The sequence below is a fragment of the Danio rerio genome, chromosome 10 (assembly GCF_052040795.2).
Source record: "Danio rerio strain M-AB ecotype USA chromosome 10, GRCz13ab, whole genome shotgun sequence".
In the NCBI taxonomy this organism is placed as follows: Eukaryota; Metazoa; Chordata; class Actinopteri; order Cypriniformes; family Danionidae; genus Danio; species Danio rerio.
This window is the reverse complement of record NC_141030.1, coordinates 17,346,426-17,373,894: the sequence shown is the minus strand read 5'-3', so window position 1 is coordinate 17,373,894 and position 27,469 is coordinate 17,346,426. Positions and strand designations below refer to the sequence as shown.

General features: G+C 36.5%; 1 protein-coding gene and 1 long non-coding RNA gene across 7 annotated transcripts in view; both read right to left on the bottom strand.

Annotated features, from left to right (window-relative positions):
* The window catches only part of nln (neurolysin (metallopeptidase M3 family)), a 38,307-nt gene extending 11,399 nt beyond the window's left edge, over nucleotides 1-26,908 (bottom strand). The window contains 9 exon segments of one of the 6 annotated variants that reach the window (NM_001005930.2): nucleotides 871-955; nucleotides 1,016-1,158; nucleotides 14,070-14,205; nucleotides 16,401-16,561; nucleotides 16,644-16,746; nucleotides 18,053-18,157; nucleotides 21,924-22,072; nucleotides 26,023-26,282; nucleotides 26,765-26,908. In NM_001005930.2, the coding sequence (NP_001005930.2) occupies nucleotides 871-955; nucleotides 1,016-1,158; nucleotides 14,070-14,205; nucleotides 16,401-16,561; nucleotides 16,644-16,746; nucleotides 18,053-18,157; nucleotides 21,924-22,072; nucleotides 26,023-26,282; nucleotides 26,765-26,805 (1,183 nt within the window). In that variant the 5' untranslated portion in view covers nucleotides 26,806-26,908. 6 annotated transcript variants of the gene reach the window in all.
* Nucleotides 3,113-7,416, bottom strand: LOC147842015 (uncharacterized). Its single transcript, XR_015500914.1, has 2 exons — nucleotides 5,936-7,416; nucleotides 3,113-5,853 (listed from the first exon to the last, which is right to left on the bottom strand). It is a non-coding gene; the product is annotated as an uncharacterized LOC147842015 (long non-coding RNA).
* Nucleotides 26,909-27,469: the final 561 nt, after the last annotated feature.

Below are 27,469 nucleotides of genomic sequence, written 5' to 3'. Positions count from 1 at the left end.
TATAGCAAAAAGGTCACTGGTTCAAGCCCTGGCTGAGACAGTTGGCATTTTTGTTTGCATGTTCTCCCTCCCCCATGTTCGTGTGGGTTTCCTCCGGGTGCTCTGGTTTCCCCAACATTCCAAGCACATGTGCTTTAGGTGAATTGAATAAGCTAAATTGGCTGTAGTGTATGTATGTGAATGCGAAACTGTATGGGTGTTTCCCAGTGCTGAATTCGACTGAAAGGGTATCCGCTGTATAAAGCATATGCTGGATAAGTTGGTGATTCATTCCGCTGTGGCAAACCCCTGATAAATAAAAAGATTAAGCCGAAGGAAAATGAATGAATGAATGAACATCACACTGACTAAAACTTGATTGGTTGGTTTAATTATCAATCACGTGGCCTTCATGAGGTCACTGGCCAATGACATCGAGAGGGTGCTCGCTGCAGAGCCATTTGAGGAGAGCTGAGCTCCAGCGAGGGGGAGCATGAGCTGTCGCTCCTCCTCCTGTAAGCTGTTTCAATGCGTACACCAACCCCACCCCTAACCCTACCCCCAGTGACATCACTCGTAGAAGCAGTGCAAAAAAGGTGGAGCTCAAGCTTAAGCTCCCCCTCGCTGGAGCTCAGCTCTCCTCAAATGGCTCTGCAGCGAGCACCACTTGATGACATCTGCTTCAGGCCTTTTGGCCTCAAGGTCTGTCTGCGCAGGACTGACAAAAATCAAATAAATAATGGATAACACAAACACACGCAGACCACTTCAGTTGAAAAACGACTTATGTGAATGTGTTCAAGGGTTTTTACCTAGGATGTAGGTCCAAGTAAAACTGTCCAATCTGATTTCCAGTCACAGAGTCGAGTACAGAGTAGAGTTTGACGCTGTCGTGCCACACATGAGGTTTCTCCACTTGCTGGAACTTTAGACCCAACAGATCCTGATATATATCCAGCAGGCCCTCAGTCACCACCTGCAGAGGGAAGTACTCGATCAGTTTGTCTTTGTCCACCGCAAACTTCACTTGCTCCACCTGGTTCATGTAGTAGGGCATGTCCCACGCATGGAGCTGTCCGTCGAACTCCAAGCCCCGCCTCTCACAGTCTGCATCTTTGAGTGACAGCAGGTAATGCCTCTCCTGCTCGCCCACTGGCCTCAATCTCTCGTACAACTCATCTGTTAAACACCAGAAAATATTTTGGTTAAATAACGGCCATGTAGACAAGTGGAAGTTGCATCATAATATTTTCTTAGTTGCACCTGTTTGTTACACAAATATCTTTAAACAACCAATCAGACACTCGTGCATTTACACATGTAGGTGTACTGTAGACAATATCATAGTAGTATCATAACAGAGATAAAAGGAGATTTAAAGGGGATCTATTATGTCCATTTTTACATGATGCAACAGAAGTCTCTGAAGTCTCAAATAATGTTTGAGATTGCATTTTTTTCAAAAGACCCTTTTCACAATGACATCACGAAGGGAAACTTCGAATTTCCGTCCTGGACAGAAAAAAATGTAAACAAAGCAGCTTTTTAGTACCATTACCACTGTAATTGTCACTCCCCACGGAGGGATTTTCTCCTGCAAATATGCCTGATACTCTGATAATACATATCGTTAGCAAATATTTGAGAAATGTAACGAAATTACAGCAGGCCTCTTTGTGTTCCTTCTTCGCCTATGTACGTTTGAGACCCAGTGGTTGAACTAGGGATTTCATTCCTGGATCAAAACAAATTGCAAGCATAGGTTGCCAGATTGAGGACCAACAAATGAGCCTGATGATCTAGCCTAATGGCCGATTTAAATAATGTTCTAAATAAAAGCAAAGGCACACGATAGGAGCAATATTTTCCATATTAAAAGGAGTTTTTGTTCTAACCAACACCTCAAATTGATATATTAGAAAACTATTTCTTGCAGCGGAACAACAGAAAACTAATAATGATCACCTCAGGTAAACCTCATGTGCTTTATTTAGTGTTAAATGCTAACAATGTGAATACTGAATATTCAAGTTGAATACTGTTTTACAGCAGCAGCAGATAGTTTACCTCAGATCTTAAAAATAAACCGTTTGAAAGTGAACTTTAGAAGTGTGACTCAAAACCAACACATATCAGTGATTCAGTATGCACGATTAATAATGTTAGAGAGGTTTAGTAAGTAATAATGAGACTATAAACTTTAACATTTCGTGAGTTACTGCACATATTCTGTGCTTCTGAATGGCTGTATTTAAATTTCTGTTATTTTTTGTCCGGTGCAAACAGCCAAATTGCTTATCACTGCAAATCTCATCAGGTGGCCTGTTGTTAGGACAGGGGGTTACAATTTAACCTGCTTATCTAATGTTTACAGTCGTGTTGTTTATATTATTTGGTAATTAATAACCTCTGTATTGTGGAAGTCTGAATCTGTGTCTCATTTCGGAGGCTGCTACCATCCACCGAAGGTGGCATTTCAGTCATGAGCACATGTTTTGGGAGCCTTTCTGAATGAATGAAAGACGGAAATATGCTGTTTTCCAACAAGGCAACCCATGGTGCTGAAATATAATTGACTAAACTGGCAGTGGGCGGGTTAAAAGAACAGAAACAAAGACAGCGTTCCGGCAAGTAACAGACATATTCATAGCAGAATATCTGACTTCAGCATTGTTTTTCAGATCAACAAAAATGTTCACTTGGCATGTTTCTTAAATATCTGCAAACATATTATGGTTTTTTATGCTTTAGAAGAGTCAAAAACTGACAACTTTAAATTGTTTACTTTCTACATCACTTCACTACATCACATTTGTTGCTGAATAACCAGTCAGATCATGTTCTTAAGCTGATGACCTGACGCCAATTCTACATGCCGAGTTGGGCCAATGGGCCCTGATGTTAACCCAACAAGAGGCAACATGTGGAACACACCAAACCAACTAGAACAACGAAGCCCAACGGCAGACTGTTGGCTTGGTGTGTCCTTACCCTTTTGGTGGATCCTGCATTCTTCCTCCCTGAACTATGTTTTTTTTAAATTAAGTCTTAAGTGTGGTTTACAAGTGTTGATTCCTGTCTCGACTTTGGATGATAGGTTCAGAATCTTTTAATGAACAACTTAGATCCAGTCAGTGTTCAATGGTTGATAGGTGGTATAATTATATGGGGTTTATATTTTCTATGGAAACATTGGGCCACTTGGTACCAAGTAAGCATAGTTTAAATTGCATACACGAGCCGCCTATCATTGCTGATAATGTCCATTCCTTAAGGCCTGTTTACACCTGGTTACTTCATGTGATACTCCCAGTCCCGGCAGGAATTGAAGATGGGGGAGTGAATGAAACCACACTCTCCCCATCTTCAATACCCAGCTGAGGTGCACTTGAGCAAGGCATTTAATCCCTAATTGCTCCCTGGGTGCTGGACGTGATAGCTGCCCACTGCTCCGGCTGTACGCTCACTGTGTGTGTGTGTGTGTGTGTGTGTGTGTGTGTGTGTGTGTGTGCTCTTGAATGGGTAAAAAGCTCTGGATTAATTTCGATTATGGTTAACCATTACTTGCCAATACCGACTTAACTCTTACACTATGTGGAAATTAAGCAATGTTTTTTTTTTTTTTACTAAATTGCGGGCACTGTTATACAATGGTTCAGATCTTACCTCTCTGACAGGTCATTCAGGGTGTCTTGGAGGGGAGAGGTGTCCAACCTACAGCATCTAAACACTGGGGTACCTCAAGGCTCTGTTCTTGGGCCACTTCTCTTCTCCATCTACACGTCATCTCTAGGACCAGTCATCCAAAAACATGGATTCTCCTACCACTGCTATGCTGACGATACCCAGCTAAACCTCTCTTTTCATCCTGATGATCCCTAGGTACCAGCTCGCATCTCAGCCTGCCTGTTGGATATTTCACACTGGATGAAAGATCATCATCTTCAGCTTAACCTCGCAAAAACGGAAATGCTTGTAGTTTCTGCCAACTCGACTCTACACCATAACTTATCAATCCAGATGGATGGGGCAACCATTACTGCATCCAAAACGGTGAAAAGCCTTGGAGTAACGATTGATGACCAACTAAACTTCTCTGACCACATTTCTAGAACTGTTCGATCGTGCAAATTCGCACTCTATAACATCAGAAAGATCCGACCCTTCTTATCTGAACATGCAGCTCAACTCCTTGTTCAAGCTCTTGTTCTCTCCAAACTGGATTACTGCAACTCTCTACTAGCTGGGCTTCCAGCTAACTCTATCAAGCCTCTTCAGCTGCTCCAGAACGCAGCAGCACGAGTGGTCTTCAATGAACCTAAACGAGCACATGTCACTCCGCTGCTAGTCCGTTTGCACTGGCTGCCAGTTGCTGCTCGCATCAAATTCAAAGCTCTGATGTTTGCCTACAAAGTGACTTCTGGCCTTGCTCCATCTTATCTGCTCTCACTTCTCCAGATCTATGTGCCCTCCAGAAACTTGCGTTCTGTGAATGAACGTCGCCTCATGGTTCCATCCCAGAGAGGGAAGAAATCACTTTCGCGAAAGCTCACGCTCAATCTGCCCAGTTGGTGGAATAAACTCCCTAACTGCATCAGAACAGCAGAGTCACTCGCTATTTTCAAGAAACGACTAAAAACTCAACTATTTAGTCTCCACTTCACTTCCTAATCTGCAATTGCCTCTCTGAATATCACACCAACTGTACCCAAAAAAATAAAAAATACTAATACTACTAATACTTTCCTTCTTAGACTTTACAGACCTGAAACTTGCCTATAGCACTTATTCATTGTTGCTCTTATAGTTGTGTAAATTGCTTCCTTGTCCTCATTTGTAAGTCGCTTTGGATAAAAGCGTCTGCTAAATGACTAAATGTAAATGTAAATTATCAAATACATCACATTTTATTTTATTATTATTATGTTTTACAGATACGAAAGCTATATATTTTATTCGGCTTACAATTTATTTTATTTGCAGGCTACAGGATGCTTTGAACTTCACGTGTTCCAGTAAAACATCACCACAAGCAAGACTTTGCAATTACTGTTATTATAGGCTAAATAATATATTTTTGTCATACAGATACACAGAGATACAAGAGGCCATTGGTAGGCCCACACGGAATTTGTGCATGCAGAATTCCGCAGATTTTTAGCCTGTCAGTGATTCTGTTTATTTACTTGTGTAAATTTATATTCATTCAGTTTTTAAAATAATTTCTGTATAATTTTTGACTAATATGAAAATGGAGGCTTCGCGGTGGCGCAGTAGGTAGTGCTGTCACCTCACAGCAAGGTCACTGGTTCGAGCCTCGGCTGGGTCAGTTGGCATTTCTGTGTGGAGTTTGCATGTTCTCCCTGCGTTCCGTGGGTTTCCTCTGTGTGCTCCGGTTTCGCCCACAGTCCAAAGACATGAGGTACAGGTGAATTGGGTAGGGTAAATTGTCTGTGGTGTATAAGTGTGAATGAGTGTGTGTGGATGTTTCCCAAAGATGGGTTGCGGCTGAAAGGGCATCCGCTGTGTAAAAAAAAAAACCCAAATGTGCTGGATAAGGTTTAATGAAGGGACTAAGCCGAAAAAGAAAATGAATGAATGAATGATAATATGAAAGTGTTCATCTAATTTATTAATATAATGTTCATATAATTTATTTACAATACAGCTTTTAGTACCAAATACAGCTTTTAGTGCTTTGTTTACCAAATAAAGTGGATCTAATTGGATTTGCATTGTAAACATTAAATACAATTTAAAAAGGTATTACTTTTTAGCTCCCATATTAAGGTTTTCGTTATGATACTCCCAAAATCATTCTTCATAAATCTGCAGTTTTTTAACAAAATTCTGCGCAGAAAAATCAAAATATGTCTGCAGATTCCGTCTGGCCCTAGCCATTGGAGATGTGTGGTGCATCTCTGTTATTAATGCTGCTATCTGATATTTATTTAACATTCTTTTTTCATCATAATGGATAATGACCAGTCAAAAATTGAATGAAATGGGAAAAAAATCAAATCAAATGAAACAAACATCCAAAACAGTATTCCACATTTTTTTTTTTTTTTTGTGATTTTGGGAGCAGAAAAAATACATTTAAAATTTTTAGCAACTTCCCAGAGATTGGTTCCAGGTGGAAGGGCATCTGCTGTGTAAAACATGTGCTGGATAAGTTGGCGGTTCATTCTGCTGTGGTGACCCCAGATTAACATAGGGAAAGACATAGCCGAAAAGAAAATGAATGAATGAATGAATTTAGTCACCAGATCCATTTAGATCTGTCCAGTTTTGGTGGTTTGTTGAGTGATAGGATTCATATTCGTCCCGGATGGGTTTTGAAGGGCATCCTGGCTAGCATAGCTATCCAATCAGAAAAAAATTATAAAGAACCAGCTATAAACAGCCCCTTAGCTACCACTTTTAACCCTTATTCTGAACCTAGCAGGATAATTTGCCATGTCTCAATGGTTTCTAGAACATGCCAGTGAGTTCACTAAACTCAAATGACCTCCCAGGCAAATAAAACACCTTCAGGATGTGGAGGAACAGGGGATTCAGATCATGTATGTGCAGTTGACAAATCTACAGCAACCATGTGATGCTTTCTTAAAAAACCAAAACAAGTATAAAACAAAACGCATATCATAGGAGTTATCTATTCACCATACATTTTTCATGTAAAGTATCACATATTATCTGAAATGGCATCCATTTTTGCAATACTTGCTACAATTTTACATTTACGACGCGTTGTTGAATCTGTGCCTTAAAGAATTAACTTTTATAAGTTGCCAATGAGTGAAAGAACACACTGTAAGAACTAAAATATTATGAACAGCTGCCTATCCTGTTGCTTCCTAAACAGTCCTGGAGCACCAAAGCAAGACTCTATAACAGCCCTGCTTTTGCCCTGTGGTATCTGGCACCAAAACAAAAGAAGTGAACGTGAATTGGACTTCTTGTACTAGAACATCCCACAGATGCTTGATCTTATTGAGCTCTGTGGAATCTGGAGACTAGAGCGATGTGTGCTGGATGGCAAGATTGATTATCCTGATGAAAGATGTAAATGCTATTTCGGCCACATGTAAAATGCTGACTCTGGCAACTGGCTGATTTAGACCATACCTTTATATGTGCCGCTGTTGTGAAAGGCAAAAAACAGGTCCAATCCAAAGTGAACCCAATAAAGTGGTTGGTGAGTGTGTGAATACCATCAGAATCTTATACTGGCCCAAACCTACAAGTGGAACAAACTTTTTATGTATTTTTTGTTGCATTTTCTTTATTTACATATGTGGAAAGATGCAGTATAGCTTTAACTTTTGAATAAAAAGTTATAGAAGTTTAGGTTTAAATATATGTACTGTACCACACACACACACACACACACACACACACACACACACACACACACACACACACACACACACACACACACACACACACACACACACACACACACACACACACACACACACACACACACACACACACACACACACACACACACACACACACACACACACACACACACACACACACACACACACACACACACACACACACAATCAAGGGTCATATGTCCAACATTCGAAGTTACATTCGAAAGTTTTGTGTGTGTATGTGTGTGCGTGTATAACTGTAAATATATTTAAAATAAATGTTTTATTAAACAAAGATACATTATTTGATCAAAAGTAATAGTATAGATATTCTTGATCTTTTTAATTGAAACATTCTAATTTGACTAAAAAATAAATGAACAAAAATCAGCAATTTAAAGACATGAACATCTAGACTATAATTAAAACTGGCTGTGAAAAAACAAAACAAAAACAACACTTGGATTTATCTTTGCAAGTAGTTAAGTTGGCTCCCATTGGATAATTACAGCATGTATAATTAATTTCCAGCTGCTAACGAGTTATTTAAAGGTGCAGTAGGTGATCTACCACAATGCTAACAGCTTAGCATAAATCCTTGAATCACAGTCCCTCCCCTGACATCTATAGCCACGCCTCCTTAAACACGAGCACAGCAAATGAACCCTCTCTCATGTGTTAAAAGCGACTAGTGCTCGTCCGGCGGGGAGCAAGCCAAACTGTCATGCTATTTTAGAGCAAATATTTAGTGTTGCATGGTAAACAATATAGGGAGAGACTAGGCGGAACAGCGCTATTTACTTGTGTTTTGTTGTTAAACTAATTAAAATCTACATTGTTGATGCTGTAAAAGGCCCCTATGAAAATGAAAATAGTCTTATCAATCTTTCATCGGAACATTTTAATGGCTGAACAACACTTCTGTGAAGATATAACCCAATTGTAACAACAACATCCAACATTGCACTAGCTTTGCGCGAAGCTAAAACAGAACATTAACCGTCTAATAAGAAATCCTTCAGCCATTGGTAATCCTTTCTCCAGCGTGCAAAGGTAACTCCAATATTGATTTAGGTTTTTAAAAAGTTTTGATTCAGCAGGTTTTTACCGATCGCGCACGCTTGCTCTCGCTCGTGAACGCGCAGCGGTCGGCGGAGCTGCGTACAAACGGCTGCGCAGTTGTTCAAATCGGCATTTGTTGACAGACAGATTGGGGTACTTATCGGAATCATGAGAGATGTTGGCCTGACTCTATTTAATTGGATAAGCATTTTTTTGTTTTATGCCTTACCCAAAATATAAAAATACATATAAATACATTTAGATCATTTACTGTAATCATTACTTTTAGACTGTGAAGAGACTTTCAACCAGCACAACAAAAAATGCTTCTGAAGACAATCACCAACTGCACCTTTAACTCTAACTAAAGCAGAGAGCAGCTTCTCATTTCTTAAACGTCAGATCCTGTGTTAATCTGTTTCAGAAGAGTCAAATTATTAGGAGGCAATAACCAAAGAAACATTGAACTACTAAAGTGTGTTAAGAGCTGTCCAACACATAAAAACTGGAAGGATGGTGGATAACCTTTAACTTAGATAAAGAAATATGGTCAAAACTAATCTTGAATGGTCGAGATCATCAATCACTTAAACATCTGGAAAAAACAAATCATAAAACACAAGAACAGAACTCATGGCTGGCTCTGTTTAACAGATAAAAGTTTAAAGCAATTCCACACTCTTCTGAAGGGAACTCTAGGGGGATTGAGTATGTAGCCATATGAAAACCCATTTGCTTCAATTTGCTAGGAAGCATAGTGATTGGTTTCTGGAGCATGATCTGGACTCTGAAGGTCATGTGGTCTGATGAGTCCAGATTTACCCTGTTCAGGGTGATGGTAGCATCAGGGTTTGAAGAGAGATGGATGAAGGGATGCACCCATCATGCCTAGTGCCTACCATACAAGCCTGCGGGCACAGTACAATAATCTGGGGATTCCGCAGTTGATCAGATTTAGGTTCAGCAACTTTACCTGCCCAAACAATAAGGGTCTACCTGAACATACTGATTGGCCAGATTACTCCATACACTGGATTTTCTCTTGCCATGAGTATATTTCAAGATGACCAAACCAGTATTCATCAATCTCAAATAGTGAGTGGCTCTGGCAGCATGAGACATCATTTTTACACATGGATTGGCCACCACAGAGTCCAGATCTTAACCCTATTGAGAATGTTTGCGATGCACAGGAGGAGACTTTACTCAGCGGTCTGACTCTCCTATCATCTATACATGAGGTTGGGAAAATATGTATGCAACTCTGGATGGGAATAAATGTTGTGACATTGCAGAAGCATATTGAAATGATGCCACCATATAGGGTATCTGCACATATTTGAAATGTATTGCGGAGCAGCACATGGACCATTCATCGCCCTTATGCAAACTTGAATGAATGCACTTCACTGAACGAATGAAGTTACATGACCACTAAACAGTAAAATCAAATTGCCCATTAAATTGTGTTTTATTAACACCTACCCCCACCTTAACATCAAAGTAAGATAAAAACAGTAATTATACCAAGTATTATTCATATTATTTATTAAATTACACATTAAATTGGGTTTTTATTAACGTCTACCCCCACCTTAACCATCAAAGTAATATAAAAACAGTAATTATACCAAGTATTAGTCATATTATTTATTAAATGACCCATTAAATTGGGTTTTATTAACACCTACCCCACCCTAACCATCAAAGTAATATAAAAACAGTAATTATACCAAGTATTATTTATAATATTTATTAAATTACCCATTAAATTGGGTTTTATTTAGTCTACCCCCACCCTAACCATCAAAGTAATATAAAAACAGTAATTATACCAAGTATTAGTCATATTATTTATTAAATTACACATTAAATTGTTTTATTAACACCTACCCCCACCTCAATCCTCAAAGTAATATAAAAACAGTAATTATACCAAGTATTGTTCATATTATTTCTTAAATTACACATTAAATTGGGTTTTTATTAACGTCTACCCCCACCCTGACCATCAAAGTAATATAAAAACAGTAATTATACCAAGTATTATTTATAATATTTATTAAATTACCCATAAAATTGGGTTTTATTTAGTCTACCACCATCCCAACCACCAAAGTAATATAAAAAATGTATTCAACCAAGTATTATTTGTATTATTTATAAAATAACCCATTAAATTGTTTTTTTTAACATCTACCCCCACCCTAACCATCAAAGTAATATAAAAACAGTAATTATACCAAGTATTATTCATAATATTTAATAAATTACCCATTAAAATGGGTTTTATTTAGTCTACCACCATCCCAACCATCAAAGTAATATACAAAAGTAATTATACCAAGTATTATTTATATTATTTATTAAATTATCAATTGAATTGTATTTTATTAATGCCTACCCCCACCCCAACCATAAACCCAACCCTCACAATAATGTAAAAATTATAAAATATTATTAAACATTGTCACAAAAATAATGCTTTATTGATGCGAGTATCCACAGCTTTCTATAACTACAGTAATCAATATTTGAAGTGGACCAAAATGTTTTTCAAAAAAAGAACGGGTGATGTTCAGTAGTTTTAGGACAACTTTCACAATGGGGTTGAACCATTTCAAATTTTGACTACTGTAGTTTAAATGGCAAATAATACAGCTTTTTATCATAAAGGGTGAAAAACCAAACTTAACTGTGAGCTGTGGGTTGAAGGTACATTAAAGTTTCAATGAGTAATCTGATCAATTATTTCCTAATATTTAAAAGTAACTAGAAAATATAGCTTTATGTTAACAAATGCAGTATGTTTAAAAAATGTCTATTAAATTTATTACAGCAAAAACATAAACAATCCCATTAATACAATAGATTTCAATGCTGAACACACTAAGCTGCACCAGCCTTTGCCTTAATTTGCTCGCTAATGTCTTGTACCCTGCCTGATAGCCGTCGAGTGACACTATTTACATTTTTTTTAAAACTTTAATGATTGACAAAACTCAAAGATTACAAAACAAACAAGTAAAAGGCATTCAAAATGACGATTTTTAAAGATATATTGGTGGGCCAAATCAAAGGTTAGAATGGACCAACTTTGGCCTGCGGGCCCTAGTTTTGGCATCTTTGTTCTACACAAACCTGATGCAGAAAACAGTTGCAACTTTGAGCAACAGGCTTTTACATCAACAAATCATCAACTCTGACAAAAATTATGGCCACTTGCTAAATTTGATTTGTTTATATTGAATTTGCTCACGTTATTAATGTATTAAATATGAGAAATGAGTAAAGTAATATATGTAATTACTGTATTGTTTTTGTTCATTAGACATATTACGTGAGCATGTGCATTTAAGTTTTTGTTTTTCCAAATGTCACAGAAAGCAAAAGCAAATGTTGGCCGCTTTTGAACTATAATGCTAAGGTTGTTACAAATAATTGTTTTTGCCATCTACAAATGTGTAATAAGCTGTACAATCTGGCACTTTATTATGTACACCTATCCAACTATTTGTTTAGCAAATTTCTAATCAGCCAATGCATTTAGGCTTGTAGACATGATCAAGGTGATCTGCTGCAGTTCAAAATGTTCATCAGAATGAGGAAGAAAGTGATTTAGGTGACTATGAATGGGGCATGGTTGGTGCCAGACTGAGTATTTCAGAACCTGCTGATCTATTGGGATTTTCACGCACAACCATTTCTAGAGTTTACAGAAATTGGTCAGAAAAATATCCAGTGAGCGCCAGTTCTGTGGGCACAAATGCCTTGTTGATGCCAGAGGAGAATGGCCAGACTGGTTCGAGCTGATAGAAAGGCAACAGTAACTCAAATAACAACTCGTTACAACAACCAAGGTATGCAGAGGAGCATCTCTGAACGCACAACCTTGAGGCGGATGGGCTACAGCAGCAGAAGACCACACCGGGTGCCACTCCTGTCAGCTAAGAACAGGAAACTGAGCTTATAATTCGCACAGGCTTACCAAAATTAGACTGGAATTAGATTGGAAAAAACATTGCCTGGTCTGATGATTCTTGATTTTTGCTGCCGCATTCGGATGGTAGGGTCAGAATTTGGCAACAACAACATGAAAGCATGAATCCATCCTGCCTTGTATTAACGGTTCAGGCTGGTAGTAGTGGTGTAATGGTGTGGGGACTATTTTCTTTGCACACTTTGGACCCATTAGTACCAATTAAGCATTGCATCAACGCCACAGCCTACCAGAGTAATGTTGCTGCTGACCATGTCCATCCCTTTATGACCACAGTGTACCATATTCTGATGGTAACGCACCATGTCATAGAGCGCAGATCTTCTCAGACTGGTTTCTTAAACATGACAATGAGTTCACTGTACTCCTCTACACTGTATGACCTCTACAGTCACCAGATCTCAATCCAAGAGAGCACCTTTGGCATATGGTGGAACAGGAGATTTGCATCATGTATGCGAGGTAAGGCATTTCTAAAGGCAAAATGGGGTCCAACCAAATACTAGTAGCTAATAAGGTTAGCATTAGGTGTAGCTAATAAAATGGCCAGTGAGTGTATAACGTATAATAAACTATATAATGTAAACTTTTTTTGTTTTTACAGACAGTTTATAAAAGTAACATCCGGATCTTAATTCATGATCCAGTTACTCTCAATTCAACTGTCATATGCGCATTTCTAAGAGGCTAAACTTGCATTATTGATATTATTATAAAGCAGCACTATCAAATCAGGTCTTTTTCCAAGTAAAAACTGTGTATGATATTTACCTTTTTGTTTACTGACTGACCAAAGACATATTATCTACCATTTTTACTCACAACACTTGAATAGTTCCATATTAATGTCATGAGCCAGGTCTGATCTCATTAATTCTCTCACTCTCAGTATTGTTTTTTGTCTCTCAGCTGTAGGCCCTCTCCATTAACTATCATTGCTTTGTTTCAGTGTCAGATTATTATACCATACAAGTGATACGTCTTGTTGTTTGTGGATCAACCACCCAAACTCAACCTGTTATCTGTTCTGTCCTGTAAGTCGTGTCTAGTGTGCTCTTCGTGTTTGTTCTCAGCTCTTATGTCTTACCCTGCCAGCTCTCTCAAGTGCCTGTCTGCATCCTGTTCCCAGCCGGGGTTTGTCAGCTATCGTCAGCTCTCCTCCTCTACCTCTCCACTGACTAGTTTAGCGTGATCCTTCAGTTCTCTTTAGAACATTAGTTAGTTTTCTCCAGTCCTGCGGACCGCAGAGGCTCCGCGTGCAGCAGCCTGCCTGTGTTGAGCTTATCCCTAATAAACTGACCTTATTTTTCAAGCACCTCTGGTATTCTGTCTGGTTCGTTACAATTAGTGGTATACAAATCATTTATTTTTCATTAGCATCAGTAAAACCGCCTGTAACATTAAAACTGTCATCATGTTATAAATAAGGATTCATAAGCTACACCAATGAACAATAAAAGCTGCAAGAAGAGTCACAGACAGATGACCACATAAAACTGTCATGTCACTTTTACAACAGATCGTGATTACAGGGGTCACCTAACTGCCAGCGACTCTAGACTTAACCTGTGTGTGTGAGACTGACAATAAAAGTAATGTTCATTAACACAAAGAAAGAAATCAAAACACAAGACACCTACCAAGAAATCTGGCCACGTTCTCTGAGTTTTTGGCCATGGTCATTTCCAGCATGTAATTGGCATGACTGCTGAAGCCCAGTAGATTGGCTAGCCTTGCCCGCAGCTCAATAAGCTTTTCTAGAATAGCAGTGTTCACCTGTAAACATTGAATAAGAATTAATAATGCATTTATTTATTTCTACTTGAACTTTTAAATGGTTTCTAACATGGCTGGTGATTGAATACTAATTACATGAGGTCATTACGCTATTGTCTAGCCGTCAGCCAATCGTTGCATTGCTGATCATAGTTTTGAAAATGGATAGATCTATGTTACATGCTGTAACCTCAGATCAATCCATCCAGATTTTTCATTCTGGATAAATTGGTCCTTCAAACAAGTTTGGAAATCAGAGATCTGTTATCATGATTGAAAGATCCAGGGTCTGTCAAGTCATCACAGATCTTTTAAGTGAGGTACAAAAACGAACTCAATGAATATATATATATATATATATATATATATATATATATATATATATATATATATATATATATATATATATATATATATATATATATATATATATATATATATATATAAAAAGGGCACATATAGGGCATGGGTTTCTTTTACAAATATTATTGAAAATATTCCATATTCTATTCTAAATGAAATGAAACCATTTAGTTAACACAAATTTTAATCTCATATATAAATCATATAAATCATTAATGGTTGCAATTTATAGTAGGCTTTTTATTAAGACATTAAGAAATGTCCTACTTAATAATAATACTTATTATTTTTATTAAGTGGATATTGTTTTTTGTATTTTTTATTTTTTAATTATTGTATTTGACACATTTAAGGCAAGGCAATGCAAGTTTATTTATATAGCACATGTCTGACACAGTGACAATTAAAAGTGGTTTACATAAACAGGAATAAACGAGACCACTGCACAAATGTGCTAACCAACAGGCCCATGTCATATACAAAAACAGATACATTTCTCAACAAAAAGCCAACTATAGAGTAAAACCATTATGTGTGCTATATATTTTAGTTTTTACAAGCTTTGGAGACATAACATAAATTCTGCTCTTAAATAATAGGCCATATATAGCTTTCGTTATGAGCCATGGCTGTGTTTAAAACGGCCTAAATGTTTTTAAAGTGCACTATGAATGAAACGCAATTGTAAAACTGAAAATCGCAAATTACACCTAAGATCATTCCAAGTTTAAATGTTGGAACGTTCAAAGGAATAGGGGGGATAATTGGGAATTGAACATAACCAGGAACTATGCTTCTAACTACAGCTCTAGAGGTGTAGTTGTAAGCGTACTAGTTTGTACTGGTACAAGTGAAGTAGTTTGTGAATGTTCGTTGGAATGATGGATTTGGGAAATGCCAAATCAACAAACTGTGTTTGTAACAACAGAATTTGTGACCTTAGTTGGCTAATGATGGTTTACGGAAATGGTTACGCACCACTGTTTGCTTTAACTAATGCTAACAAATGGTGCAATATTGTATTGTGATGACAAACAATAATTCTATTAACAATTAAAACATTTTTGTCGGTTTCTCAAGCATGTCATAGACCAAGTTAAGATGTGTAAATGTTTTTTTGAAAATAAAAAGCCTATTAAGTGTGAAAGTAATTGATGCTGTAATAAACACCACCGCCAATACAATCATCAGTTTTTTTTTTTGGTGATTTTAAAATACTGAATTATTCTATACTTTAAAGTGTCCACAATAACAATATAATGTAGCATTATATGCATTATCACAATAAAGTTAAAGTCCGAATTTTTAAACCCCCTGAATTATTAGCCCCCGTTATTTTTTTCCCCAATTTCTGTTTAATGGAGAGAAGATTTTCTCAACACATTTCTAAACATAACAGTTTTATTAACTCATTTCTAATAACTGATTTATTTTATCTTTGCCATGATGTCAGTAAATATTATTCTATTAGATCATTTTCAAGACACTTCTATACAGCTCAAAGTGACATTTAAAGGCTTAACTAAGTTAATTAGATTAACTAGGCAGATTAGGGTAATTAGGCAAGTTATTGTATAATGATGGTTTGTTCTGTAGACTGTTGAAAAAATATATAGCTTAAAGGGGCTAAAAATTTTAAAATTAAAAACTACATTTATTCTAGCCTAAATAAAACAAATAAGACTTTCTCCAGAAAAAAAAATATTATCAGACATACTGTGGGAATTTCCTTGCTCTGTTAAACATTTGGAAAATATTTTAAAAAGGCAAAAAATGCAATGGGGTTTAATAATTCTGATATACAACTGTATATGCTAATGTACCTAACTTACATCTTTGCATCTGCTATGAAAGGCCTTCTCCATCTTCCTCCTGGTTTCAGGGACATGACATCTTTTCATTAAAGGAAAGTAGTGAGGATACGCGAGGGTAACTTTGTACTGTCCATCTTCCGTTTTTTCCAGGCCGTTCGCGTAGCTTTCGGCAAGACCAACTGGAGAAAGGAAGGAGACAATGTGTAATGTGCTAAATAAATTCACTAATATGTGTGATAAACCACAGATAAACAAGCTTACCAAGATCTTCTTTCGAGAACAAAAGCACTGTATTTTCTTCATTCAGATTTCGGTTGAAATCTATGGAGAGTTCACTTATTTGCTTAGAAATTGACTTAATTTCCTAATGACAAAACAGATGAGACATTATGAAAAAAATGCTCAGTTCAAATTATTAATTTAAATAATAATTTTTAAAAAATTATACAATTAAACCTAAAAAACAAATGCGAAGAAATCAACGGCTGCTGAAAAATCAGCTTTACATGACATGATAAAAATTATATTATAATTTTTATTTATATTAATATTAAATTATATTATAATTTTTATATATGTATATGTATATAAAGTATAATTATATATGTAAAATATATGTATAATTTTTTTAATAGTTGTTAACTCAAATTACAATTTCTGCCTGTCGTGATTATTATTATTTTTTATTTATTTATACAACATTTATTAAAAAAAAATTAACAATATAGCATTATACAATACTATAGCCATCTATTATTAGGACCATAACAAAAGAAAAAATTTTCTTGCTAGATAAGTACAAAGGTGTAACAGATTCTAGTCCATGACTAAGATGCAGACCAGTTTTACAAGTCAGAAGATAAATAACGGGAAATATATAGGGCAAAAGCTTTACCAATGATCTTCTTAACTAATTTGTGGATTTCTTTTCTAATTTCTAACTTTGAACAAATTTTATGATCCCTAATATTTAATATTTCTTATCAGAATTATTTTAAAATTTATTAAATAAATAAATATATAAATAAATACATTTATTTTATTATAATTATTATAATTGTTCTATTTTTGTTTTTATATAGTTTTTACAATTCAATTTACAATTCTAAACAAATTTTATACTTAATATTTCTGTTTCTATTTCTATTGTAATTGGAGTTAAAACAACTTAAAAAACAAATATACACAAAATAATAATAAAAAATAATAATAAAGCATTTTAAATTGTTTCAAATTAATTCTGATATTTGTTTTTTAAGTTGTTTTAATTACAATTCTAATCAAATTTTGTTACTTAATACTTAATATTTCTTCATAATTATTTTAAAACATATATTATTAAGTATAGTTATCATCATCATTATTAGTAGTAGTAGTAAAATAGTAGTATATGTTAATTTTTATAGTTGTAATAACTTAAAATACAATTCTAAACTAATTTTATATTCTCTAGTTTTTAATGCTTCTTATCAGAATTATTGTAAAACATTATTATTAAAATTCTTTTTAACAGGATTTCTATAACTGCAAGTTGCACTAAGGTTAACACTGTTGAGATGACTACAGTAACTAAAATTGCAAGCAATACGTTCCATAGAGTCTAAAAAGAATTGTCAGTTCATCCTTAAAGCTAAGTTTGTAGTAAACAAAAAAAAAACAAACAAACCCACATCTTGTATATCCTCAGACAAATGTAATCCATTCCGTTTTCCTAACTTTATAAGTCGTCCCAGGAATCTCTCTGACTCAGGCAGTAAATCACAGGACTGTTTTTCCTATGAAGATAAAGTGGGAAATGCTGAAGCATGCACAGTGAATGCCACCAGTTAAGTTTACTTCTACGTTTTTGACAACTGGCCAAACATACAAGTCCGACACCGCATTGGTGTCACATGCTTTCCTATGAACGGAGTCTTCAACAGGGTCACAATGAGGACAGTGAAGAGTCCATACTAGAGAAATATTGCGATCATTTCATTTACAGCTCAATTAAACAGGTAGTAAAAACCAGGGAGAGAGGACAGCCTCATCAAATGAGTAGAACAGCAGGACGCTCACTACAACGGGAGATTTTTACAATGAGATCATCATTTTAATTTGTAAAAGCGCAACATGAAACTGTTTTGTACAAAGTCTTAATGGGTTTGTCCAGCACTGCCAAATGCCTCATTTTATAGGTCACCTCTATGAAACTGGACCTGGCTGCCGACTTGCAAAATGTCTTTTTAGTACCAGCAGATAAAAGGTTTCCATTTATGATTGTTGACAGAGGTCATGTTCATTCATTCATTCATTCATTCATTTTCTTTTCGGGGTCACGACAACTTAATAAACAGCCAGCTTATCCAGCAACCCTTCCAGCACTGGTAAATACACATACACTCTTACATTCACACACATACACTACTGGCAATTTAGCTTATTCAATTCACCTATGGCACATGTCTTTGGACTAAGGGGGAAACCGGAGCACCCAGAGGAAACCCATGTGGACACAGGGAGTACATGCAAACTCCACACAGAAATCACTACTGACCGATCTGGGGCTCGAACCAGCAAACGTCTTGCTGTGAGGCAGTGCTAACAACTGAATCACTGTGTCTCCAGAGGTCATTTTGATAACTTAAAACAACACCACATTTATTCATTAATTCTCAAAAACTGACAGTACATACATAGGTGGTATGAATATCTATAAAATTTAACATTTAAATACTGATAAAATTACAGATACATTTGTTACAAAATCTTAAGATCTTAAGTTTTATCTTCAAAAGTATTTATTTATTTATTTATTTCTGAGAATTCAGAGAAATAAAGTCACAATTGCACAATCTAAAGTCAGAATTTTAAAGTTGAAACTGTGAGTTAGAAAGTCAGAATTGTGACTATATCTCTCAAATGCAAGAAAAAATTGTCTACATTTTTGTAAACTTTTAGGGACCCCCTCGAAAATGAGATGATTCATCTCAAGGGGCTATCCCATTCAATAAATTCAAAATTCAAATTCAAATTTTGAGATGAGTCACATTTATGAGTTAGGAAGTCAGAATTGTAAGTTATAAAAGTGACTTTATAACACTACATTTAAAAAATTGTTGAATATCTGACTTCAACTAAAGCTTATAAAATAAATAAAACATTTAAAATAAAATTAAGAATAATATAATAAAAAAAAAAAATTGTTTCCCAGACATGGGTTGCGGCTGGAAGGGCATCCGCTGCGTAAAAACTTGCTGGATAAGTTGGCGGTTCATTTCGCTGTGGTGACCCCGGATTAATAAAGGGACTGAGCCGACAAGAAAATGAATGTAAGAATGAATTAATAAAAATTGTGTATGGCAACAGAATAATTTGTTTAGTGTGTAATTACAAATAAAGGTATTTTTTAAGACTTACACATTTTTTAAATTCTAATCAAAGTCTATTACAACAAAATAAAATCCATATCAGAAAGACATCACAAAAGTAAAGCAAACCAGAGTTTGATACTATTTTTGACTATGCATAAATAAAGTAGTACAGAGTACTAACTTAGAATCATTTTCTTCATCTTCAACACACAATGTGGTTTCCAAATTACTACAGGATTGAAGTTATTGTTCAACTAACACTTTATAGTGTTTAAACCCCAAATCAGATAGAGTTGGGACAGTTTGGAAAACGCAAAGAAAAAAGTGGTGATTTCTAAATTTACTTTTTCTTGTATTTCATTAAAGACATTACAACAAACATTATTAAATTTGTGCCTCATGATTTTTATTGTTTTGTTGTTGTTGTCTTTTAAATAAACACGTATTACAATTTGGTTCTTGCAGCCCATTTGAAGAGTAAATGTAAACAGTAAAGCATTTTCCACTTTGTAATGTAGCCATTCCTTTTCACAATCCTTAAAATATGTTTAGGAACTGAAGACACCAAGTGATGAAGTGTTTCAGAAGTGTTTTTTTTTTCCTGTTTTTACTGGAAACAAGTCTTAAGGTAGGCAACAGTACGAGGTCTTAATTGTCGCATTTTGTATTCAAAATGCACCACAAATTGGAGACAGGTCAGGACTGCTGTTTAGGACAGATATCCTCAAGTACCTGTATCCTTTTCCTCTAAAGCCAGGACTGTAATGTGTGCAGAATGTGGTTTTGCATTGTTTTGTTAAAATATTCATGGGTGTCCCTAGAAAAGAAGGCAGCATACTGTGCTCTAAAATCTCGATGTACTTTTCAGCATTATTGGTGTCATCGCAGAAGTGCATATTACCTTTGCCAAGGGTACTGACACAACCCATACCATGACAGACCCTGGCTTTAGGACTTGTAGCTGGTAACAGTCTGGATAATTGTTTTTTCTTCATTGCTCTGGAGCATACGGCATCCATTTCACCCAAAAATACTGAATCATCTGAGCACAGTATACGTTTCCACTGTGTGACAGTCCATCCCAGTAGCCTCTAAGCCCAGAGAAGTCGTGCTTCTGGACACTGTTTACATAGGGCTTCCTTTGGCAGAGTACAGTTTTAACTGACATTTGTTGTAATTATGTATTGTGGTACAAATACATAAGTTTTGCCAAATGACAAAGGTTTGCCAAAGTAGTCCTGAGCCCATGTGGTGATATTGCCTGTAAATGAATAAAAAGTCTTGATGCAGTAACCCTTGAGCGATTGAAGATCACGGTTGTTTAGCTTAGGCTTTCGCCCTTACGCCCCATTCACACGGGGCTTCAGTGTCAACGCTTGACTGAAGGCGTGTCTGAAGTTGGGGCTGAAACGATCGTCATAGAAGCGTCAGCCAATGAAATTCAGTCAGTAATAGGCCACTGTCTAGCTGGTGTATTTGCATACAGCGATCTGATTGGGTGACGCTTCCGTCAGCGCTTAAAAAAAGTTGAGCTAGTCCCAACTTCTGCAGCAAGCAACACTTCTGAAGCGGCGCCGACGGATCCACAATGCAGTTCGGCAACGCCTGACATCACCCATTCAAAGTGAATGGGAAGCGTTGACGCTGACGCCCCGTGTGAATGGGGCGTTATCCTTTACGCACAGAAATTCCTTCAGATTTTTCTAATCTGTCACTGAAATGGCCTCCCTTGAGTTTGAGACTGCTGAACTAGACCTTTCTTGGATGCTGCTTTTGTAACCAATCTTAATTACAATCATCTGTTGACATTATCATTATTTAACTAATTGACCTGATTACTAGCCCTAAATTGCTCCTGTCCCAATAGGAAAGGATGCATATTTACAAATTAAATGAAGTTGACCAGACAAAACATGAAATAATTTGTGTTCATATCTGGTCCCAACTTTGTTTGATTTGGGATTGTAGTATAGGTAGTATTGTTGTACTATCTGTGAAATTAGGAGATACAATAATCTCAATAAAACCATTTGCAATATTTTAACAACTTCTGTCTTTAAAGGTTTATCAGTTATCAGTATCAAAACTGGTTTCCTTTTTTTCTTCTGGAAAGTGACAGTGTTTTTTTTACCACACTAGAATTATCAGAATTAAATTTAGCTTTCATGCTGAATATGACATGATGTACCTGCAGGACTAAAAGTCTCTGAAACACGTCCGCCCTCATGCTCACTTCAACATCGAAATCTGAAAGACGTTTATCAGCCTCAGTGCTCGCAAACCTGACCTCTTTACATGGAGCGACATACTGGGGGAAGTCCAACACATGACGAGAAGCTGAAACACAGCACAGAAAACTTCACTTCACTTCACTTCACAGCATTATATATATATATATATATATATATATATATATATATATATATATATATATATATATATATATATATATATATATATATATATATATATATATATATATATATAAAACGGTTTCCATATCATTAAAATTTCACTCCACTTTTTTAGAAAGAGCCTTATTTACTCATTTACTTATTTACTTATTTACTTTTAGCTTAGGTTAGCATAGATCATCAAATTGGATTAGACCATAAGCATCTCGTTCAAAAATGACCAGAGTTTTAATAATTTTCTCATTTAAAGCTTCACTCTGCTGCAGTTATATTGACCAAGGCAAACTATAATCTCATTCCAGTATAACAATCAGGCTTTTGCTGAATAATATGGATTAGATTAGATTAAATTCAACTTTATTGTCATTATACATGTACAAGACAACAAAATGCAGTTTAGATCTAACCAGGAGTGCAATAGCAGCAAGTACAAAATAAATAAGTTCTGAAGTGCAATTATAGAAAAACTATGGGTAATGATAGATGTATATTAAACATTATATCCAGGTTGTATTAACAATGAACAGAGATTTACAATAGATGAACATATGTACAGGTTGCTATTAATAATCAGAGGTATGAAGATAGATATGAAAATAATTACAAATGTATATGTGCATTGTATATGTACAATTCAATATGAATAATAATATCATTGCGCCTGCTGCTAGCATGGTACAGCAGCTATGTTCCTCGATTATTATGCTAAAGAGAAACTGCAGGATTTTTTATGCAACACATTAATTCACCTGTCAAGCACCTTTTTTTCATTCTAAAGTGAAAAAAAGATTAAAATGAAAATATTTACCGTGTTTTTTTGTTGCATTTAAGACCATTTTCTTAAAATCAGTATTATGCCATGCATTAAGCCTTAAAATTTTGAGTTCAACAGCTTTTATACCAAAAGTTTTTAGTGAGCTTTATGTTAATACATAAAATGTCTGATTATGCCACAAATTTTCTGGCAGTGATAGAAAGAGATACCCAAAATTCCCTCTCTAAAAAACTTTAGTTCATTCATTATCTTTCGGATTAGTCCTTTCATTATTCAGGAGTTGCCACAGTGGAATGAACTGCCAACTTTACCAGCATATGTTTTACACAGCTGATGCCCTTCTAGCCACAACCGACTCTTCTTGCATTCACACACATACACTATGGGCAATTTAGCTTATTTAATTCACCTGTACCACGTCTTTGGACTGTGGGGGAATGCGGAGCACCTAGAGGTAATCCACGCAAACACGGGGAGAACATACAAACTCCACACAGAAATGCTAACTGACCTTGTCGTTGCTCAAACCAGTGACATTCTTGCTGTAAGGCGATCATGCTACCCACTGTGCCACCGTGATGCTTACAAAACTTTTAATAAGTTTAATAAACTTTTAATCTGTTTTCACCTAATTTCTTCCAGTGCTTAGATTTTTGTGCTATAAATTCATTCATGAACCGCCAACTTATCCAGCAAGTTTTTACGCAGTGGATGCCCTTCCAGCCGCAACCCATCTCTGGGAAATGTGCTATAAATGTATGCATAAATTTGTGTATATTTCATTAAATAATGACTAATTTGCATATTTAAAGAACATTTTAGAAGACTTGTAACTATGTTTTTGCAATTACAACGCATATGACATGTTGCCTTTAAGGCTAATTTATACTTATGCGTCAGGCGCATGCGTATTATTGGGCGGTATCCAAATTTTGATACCCTCAAACCTCTTCCATTTTTTACCCTGGTATCCAGTATTACCGTGTATAATAAAAAAATTATGATGTAAGGCTCAGACAGCGTCACCAAACTGTTGGCTTGTGCCTAAATCATTTAGAAACTGAATACCGTATTTGCGACCTTAGGTTCGCGGTCACCTGTTTGTCTTGTTTGTATTCTTCTGCGCCGGACACTCCTCACGCACACAGGCACGCACGCACGCACGCACGCACGCACGCACACACGCACACACGCACACACACACGCACACACACACACACACACACACACACACACACACACACACAGAGAGAGAGAGAGTACATTGCTCGCGTGCTCACTTGGGAGCGATATTGTTAGACCGCGCACCTGCTCCTTTTCAAATTACACCAGAGTTACCGACTGATACCACGCGTTATTCGGAAATTTATTCCTGGACCGCAAGAAATCTGGTTGGCCACGTTTCCCTTCTCGTTCGTTCGAAACCGGAAATACTGTCAAACTCGCCACCTCCCTCTCTTTCTCTCTCGATGACAATCACGCATATGTTTTTGTAGCCATTAAATAAAGGATATTCAATATTAAATACTTGTCTCCTATTTAAGTGCATTGTTTTTCATGATGGTATAATGGTATTGAAACTGACAACATTGCTATTTTTAGATCCCGCGTTATACCATATTACCGTATTACCGCCCAAGCCTAGTGCATACGGTCTGGTGCAGCCTTTGTGTGGTTGCATAGCCCTTGCGGTGGCTGACACTGATGCTGAAATGTAACTACGCAATGACACATAGCACAAGCTCTGCGATTGGTCAGCTTTGTAGCTGTGACGAGCGCGGGTGGTGCTGAGAGCCCCGAGCCCGATTAAGCTAATGCATACCAGTCCTGTGAAGGAGTTCCAGATGTTTTGTATTTACCATATGATTAAAGTTGTCGCACGTCCGCCAGTTCTTGCTTCCGAATGAGCGAGTTTTAGCTACTTGTACATAAAGGTAGCTTTCAGGAAAAAACAAAACACTCGCAAAGAAACTCGACACAAAAAACATAAAAACCTACTGCCACCCAGCGTTTCAGAAATGTTGTTGCAGAGCAACACAGAGAGCATGCAGAAGTATGAAGGCACGGCAATGCGCAAGAAAGGCGCCGTGGGTCACGCCGATCACTCGACGCAGAAGTATAAACCAGGCTTTAGAGTCAGCAATGTGACACGCACTTTGATCTGAAGCAGAAATCATAGGCGAACAGACATTTTTACAGCTTTCATTTTCACAAAAGTGCATAAAAGTGTTCTTGGAGCTTCACATGATTACAGTTGAACCACTGAAGTCACATTGAATGTTTTGAAAATGTTTTTGGTTCCTATTTTGGACTTTAAACAATTCAGGACAGTTGCTGTCTATGGAGGATGAGAGAGCTCTCAGATTTCATCTAAAATATCTTCATTTGTGTTTCGAAGATGAAGAAGGTCTCATAGGATTGAAACAACATGAGGGTGAGTAATTAATAACATAATTTTAAATTTAGGTAAACTAACCTGTAAGAAAACTAGCCTGTGTTAACCCAACTTCTACGTCTTTTCACAATTGCGTTCTACGCTCCTTTTTAACAAAGAGGTTATTTATCATAGAGAGAAGAGTTCCTCAAGTTAAGCATTTAAGTAACTCCTTTAAAATGATAACTGTAGCATGAAAAAGGTAGTGAGTCATAAAGAACCACTTGCTCATTCTTTTTACCTCATCTAATACCTAATTTATATTCAAGGAGAAGCCATGTAGAGTGAGTCTACAAAAAGTTCTGGGATAGTTCTTCAGCATTTAAAGAGAAACTCGTTTAACATGATCAAACGGGAAGAAAAGGTATAAAATGTCTGAACAGAAAATAATCATGGTTTATTCTGACTCCGGCTGAACACAAGGTACTACCATGTACTTTGAGACTGCTATGCTGAATAAACATTTTCATTGAGATCTTCTGCATCGTACTCATTTTATCTTACAACCCCTTAACGTAATCGATCAACTGGAGAAGTGTGGTGAATACTTTTTTTTAAAAATTTTTTTACCTTGCCCACCTGCAGTGTCTTGCCTTAATCGACCTAACCAGGCAAGTGTAAAGACTCAAATGACAGCAATTTCCTATCAGTTATCACCACTCACCAGCATAATCTGCTTTGGCGTCTGCAATGACCTGCAGAGTGTTCTCAAAGCACACCTTTCCAATATCCACTGACCCGACCGTGTCATAGGCTTGTTTTATCCTCTGGATCAGTTTCTCTGTCCGATGTCTGATCTCTTCTGGGGTCAAATCCCAGCGCAGGTTGTTGTTGTTCTTGTCAGCTGTACTGGAGCAGCTGTGGGCGGATATGACTGATCCATTTTGAAGTGTCATCTTGAGCCTTGAGCTGGATAAAATGACCCTGCAAAGAAGCACAAAAGATCCAGTGATTATCACCGTGCAAATGTGAGCCTGCATAAAGACTTGTATGGCTGCTCTGGTAACTTTAGAAACAAAAAAAAGCTACATAATAGTGTGAATAAAACTGATTGGTTGCAAGGTTGTATGCTGTGAATGTTTTGCGTACTAACGATGACCACTTTCACATGTCTGTCAAAATAGGGAATGTGAACTTGAGCTGTCTGTGCTGCACTAACACTAACACAACATATGCCAAATGCATTGCTTCGTTTTAAGGGAAGCCAGAAAGATAACCAGATATCCTTTAATACTAAGACCTTGTAAGGTAAGACCTAGTATGTGTGAGCATTTATAGCTTGTCTACATAACATGAGCGCAGTCACACAGTCCTCCATTGGGTTAGTAGTACAGTTAATGGCAATCCAGTCGCACAACATATACAGCATAAAGTGTGTCAAATAGTATAATTCGCTATAACGTTACCTTCTAACCGCTCCGGCCACAGAAAAGCTGAAGATAAACATGGCATGCTTTATAGTTTCATACGTGCAACGTGCAAACACAGGATGCGACTCTCACCGTCAGACTCGACCGTTTTACAAGCCGGATTCTACTACTACGATAAAGGCTGGCTGCTCGGCTTGTGGATATTAAATAGGTGAGCTGACGTTCTCGCGATAGAGCGTTCTGATTGGCTAAGCCAGACGCTAGCGGGAGGTATCAGCTGACAAATGAATAATTGGCTTATAAATATGTATCAGGCAAGACATTCGTGTTCATTTTGGACGTACATTACATAACGTCCAATGTTAGTTACATGTTCATTTTAGTTTATGTAATCATCATGAGTTGCTGCAACTAAGCCCCTGCAGACGGGATTCTGTTCAGCTTCAGAAAAATGTAAAAATGTTTTCACCTGGTTTTCACAGTTTTTGAGGCTCCTATAAATGAGACCAAGTTATAATAATACCAATTCAACACCCTTTAAGTCTATATATACCGGGTGGGCTATTTATATAGATACACCTTAATAAAATGGTTATGTTCTGTTTGTGGCACATTAGTATATGTGAGGGAGCTTGTAAATAACTCATAAAAGAATAAAGTTACGTTTAAAACCAAGGACACCATTATTTTTCTTGTGAAATTCCTTATATATATATATATATATATATATATATATATATA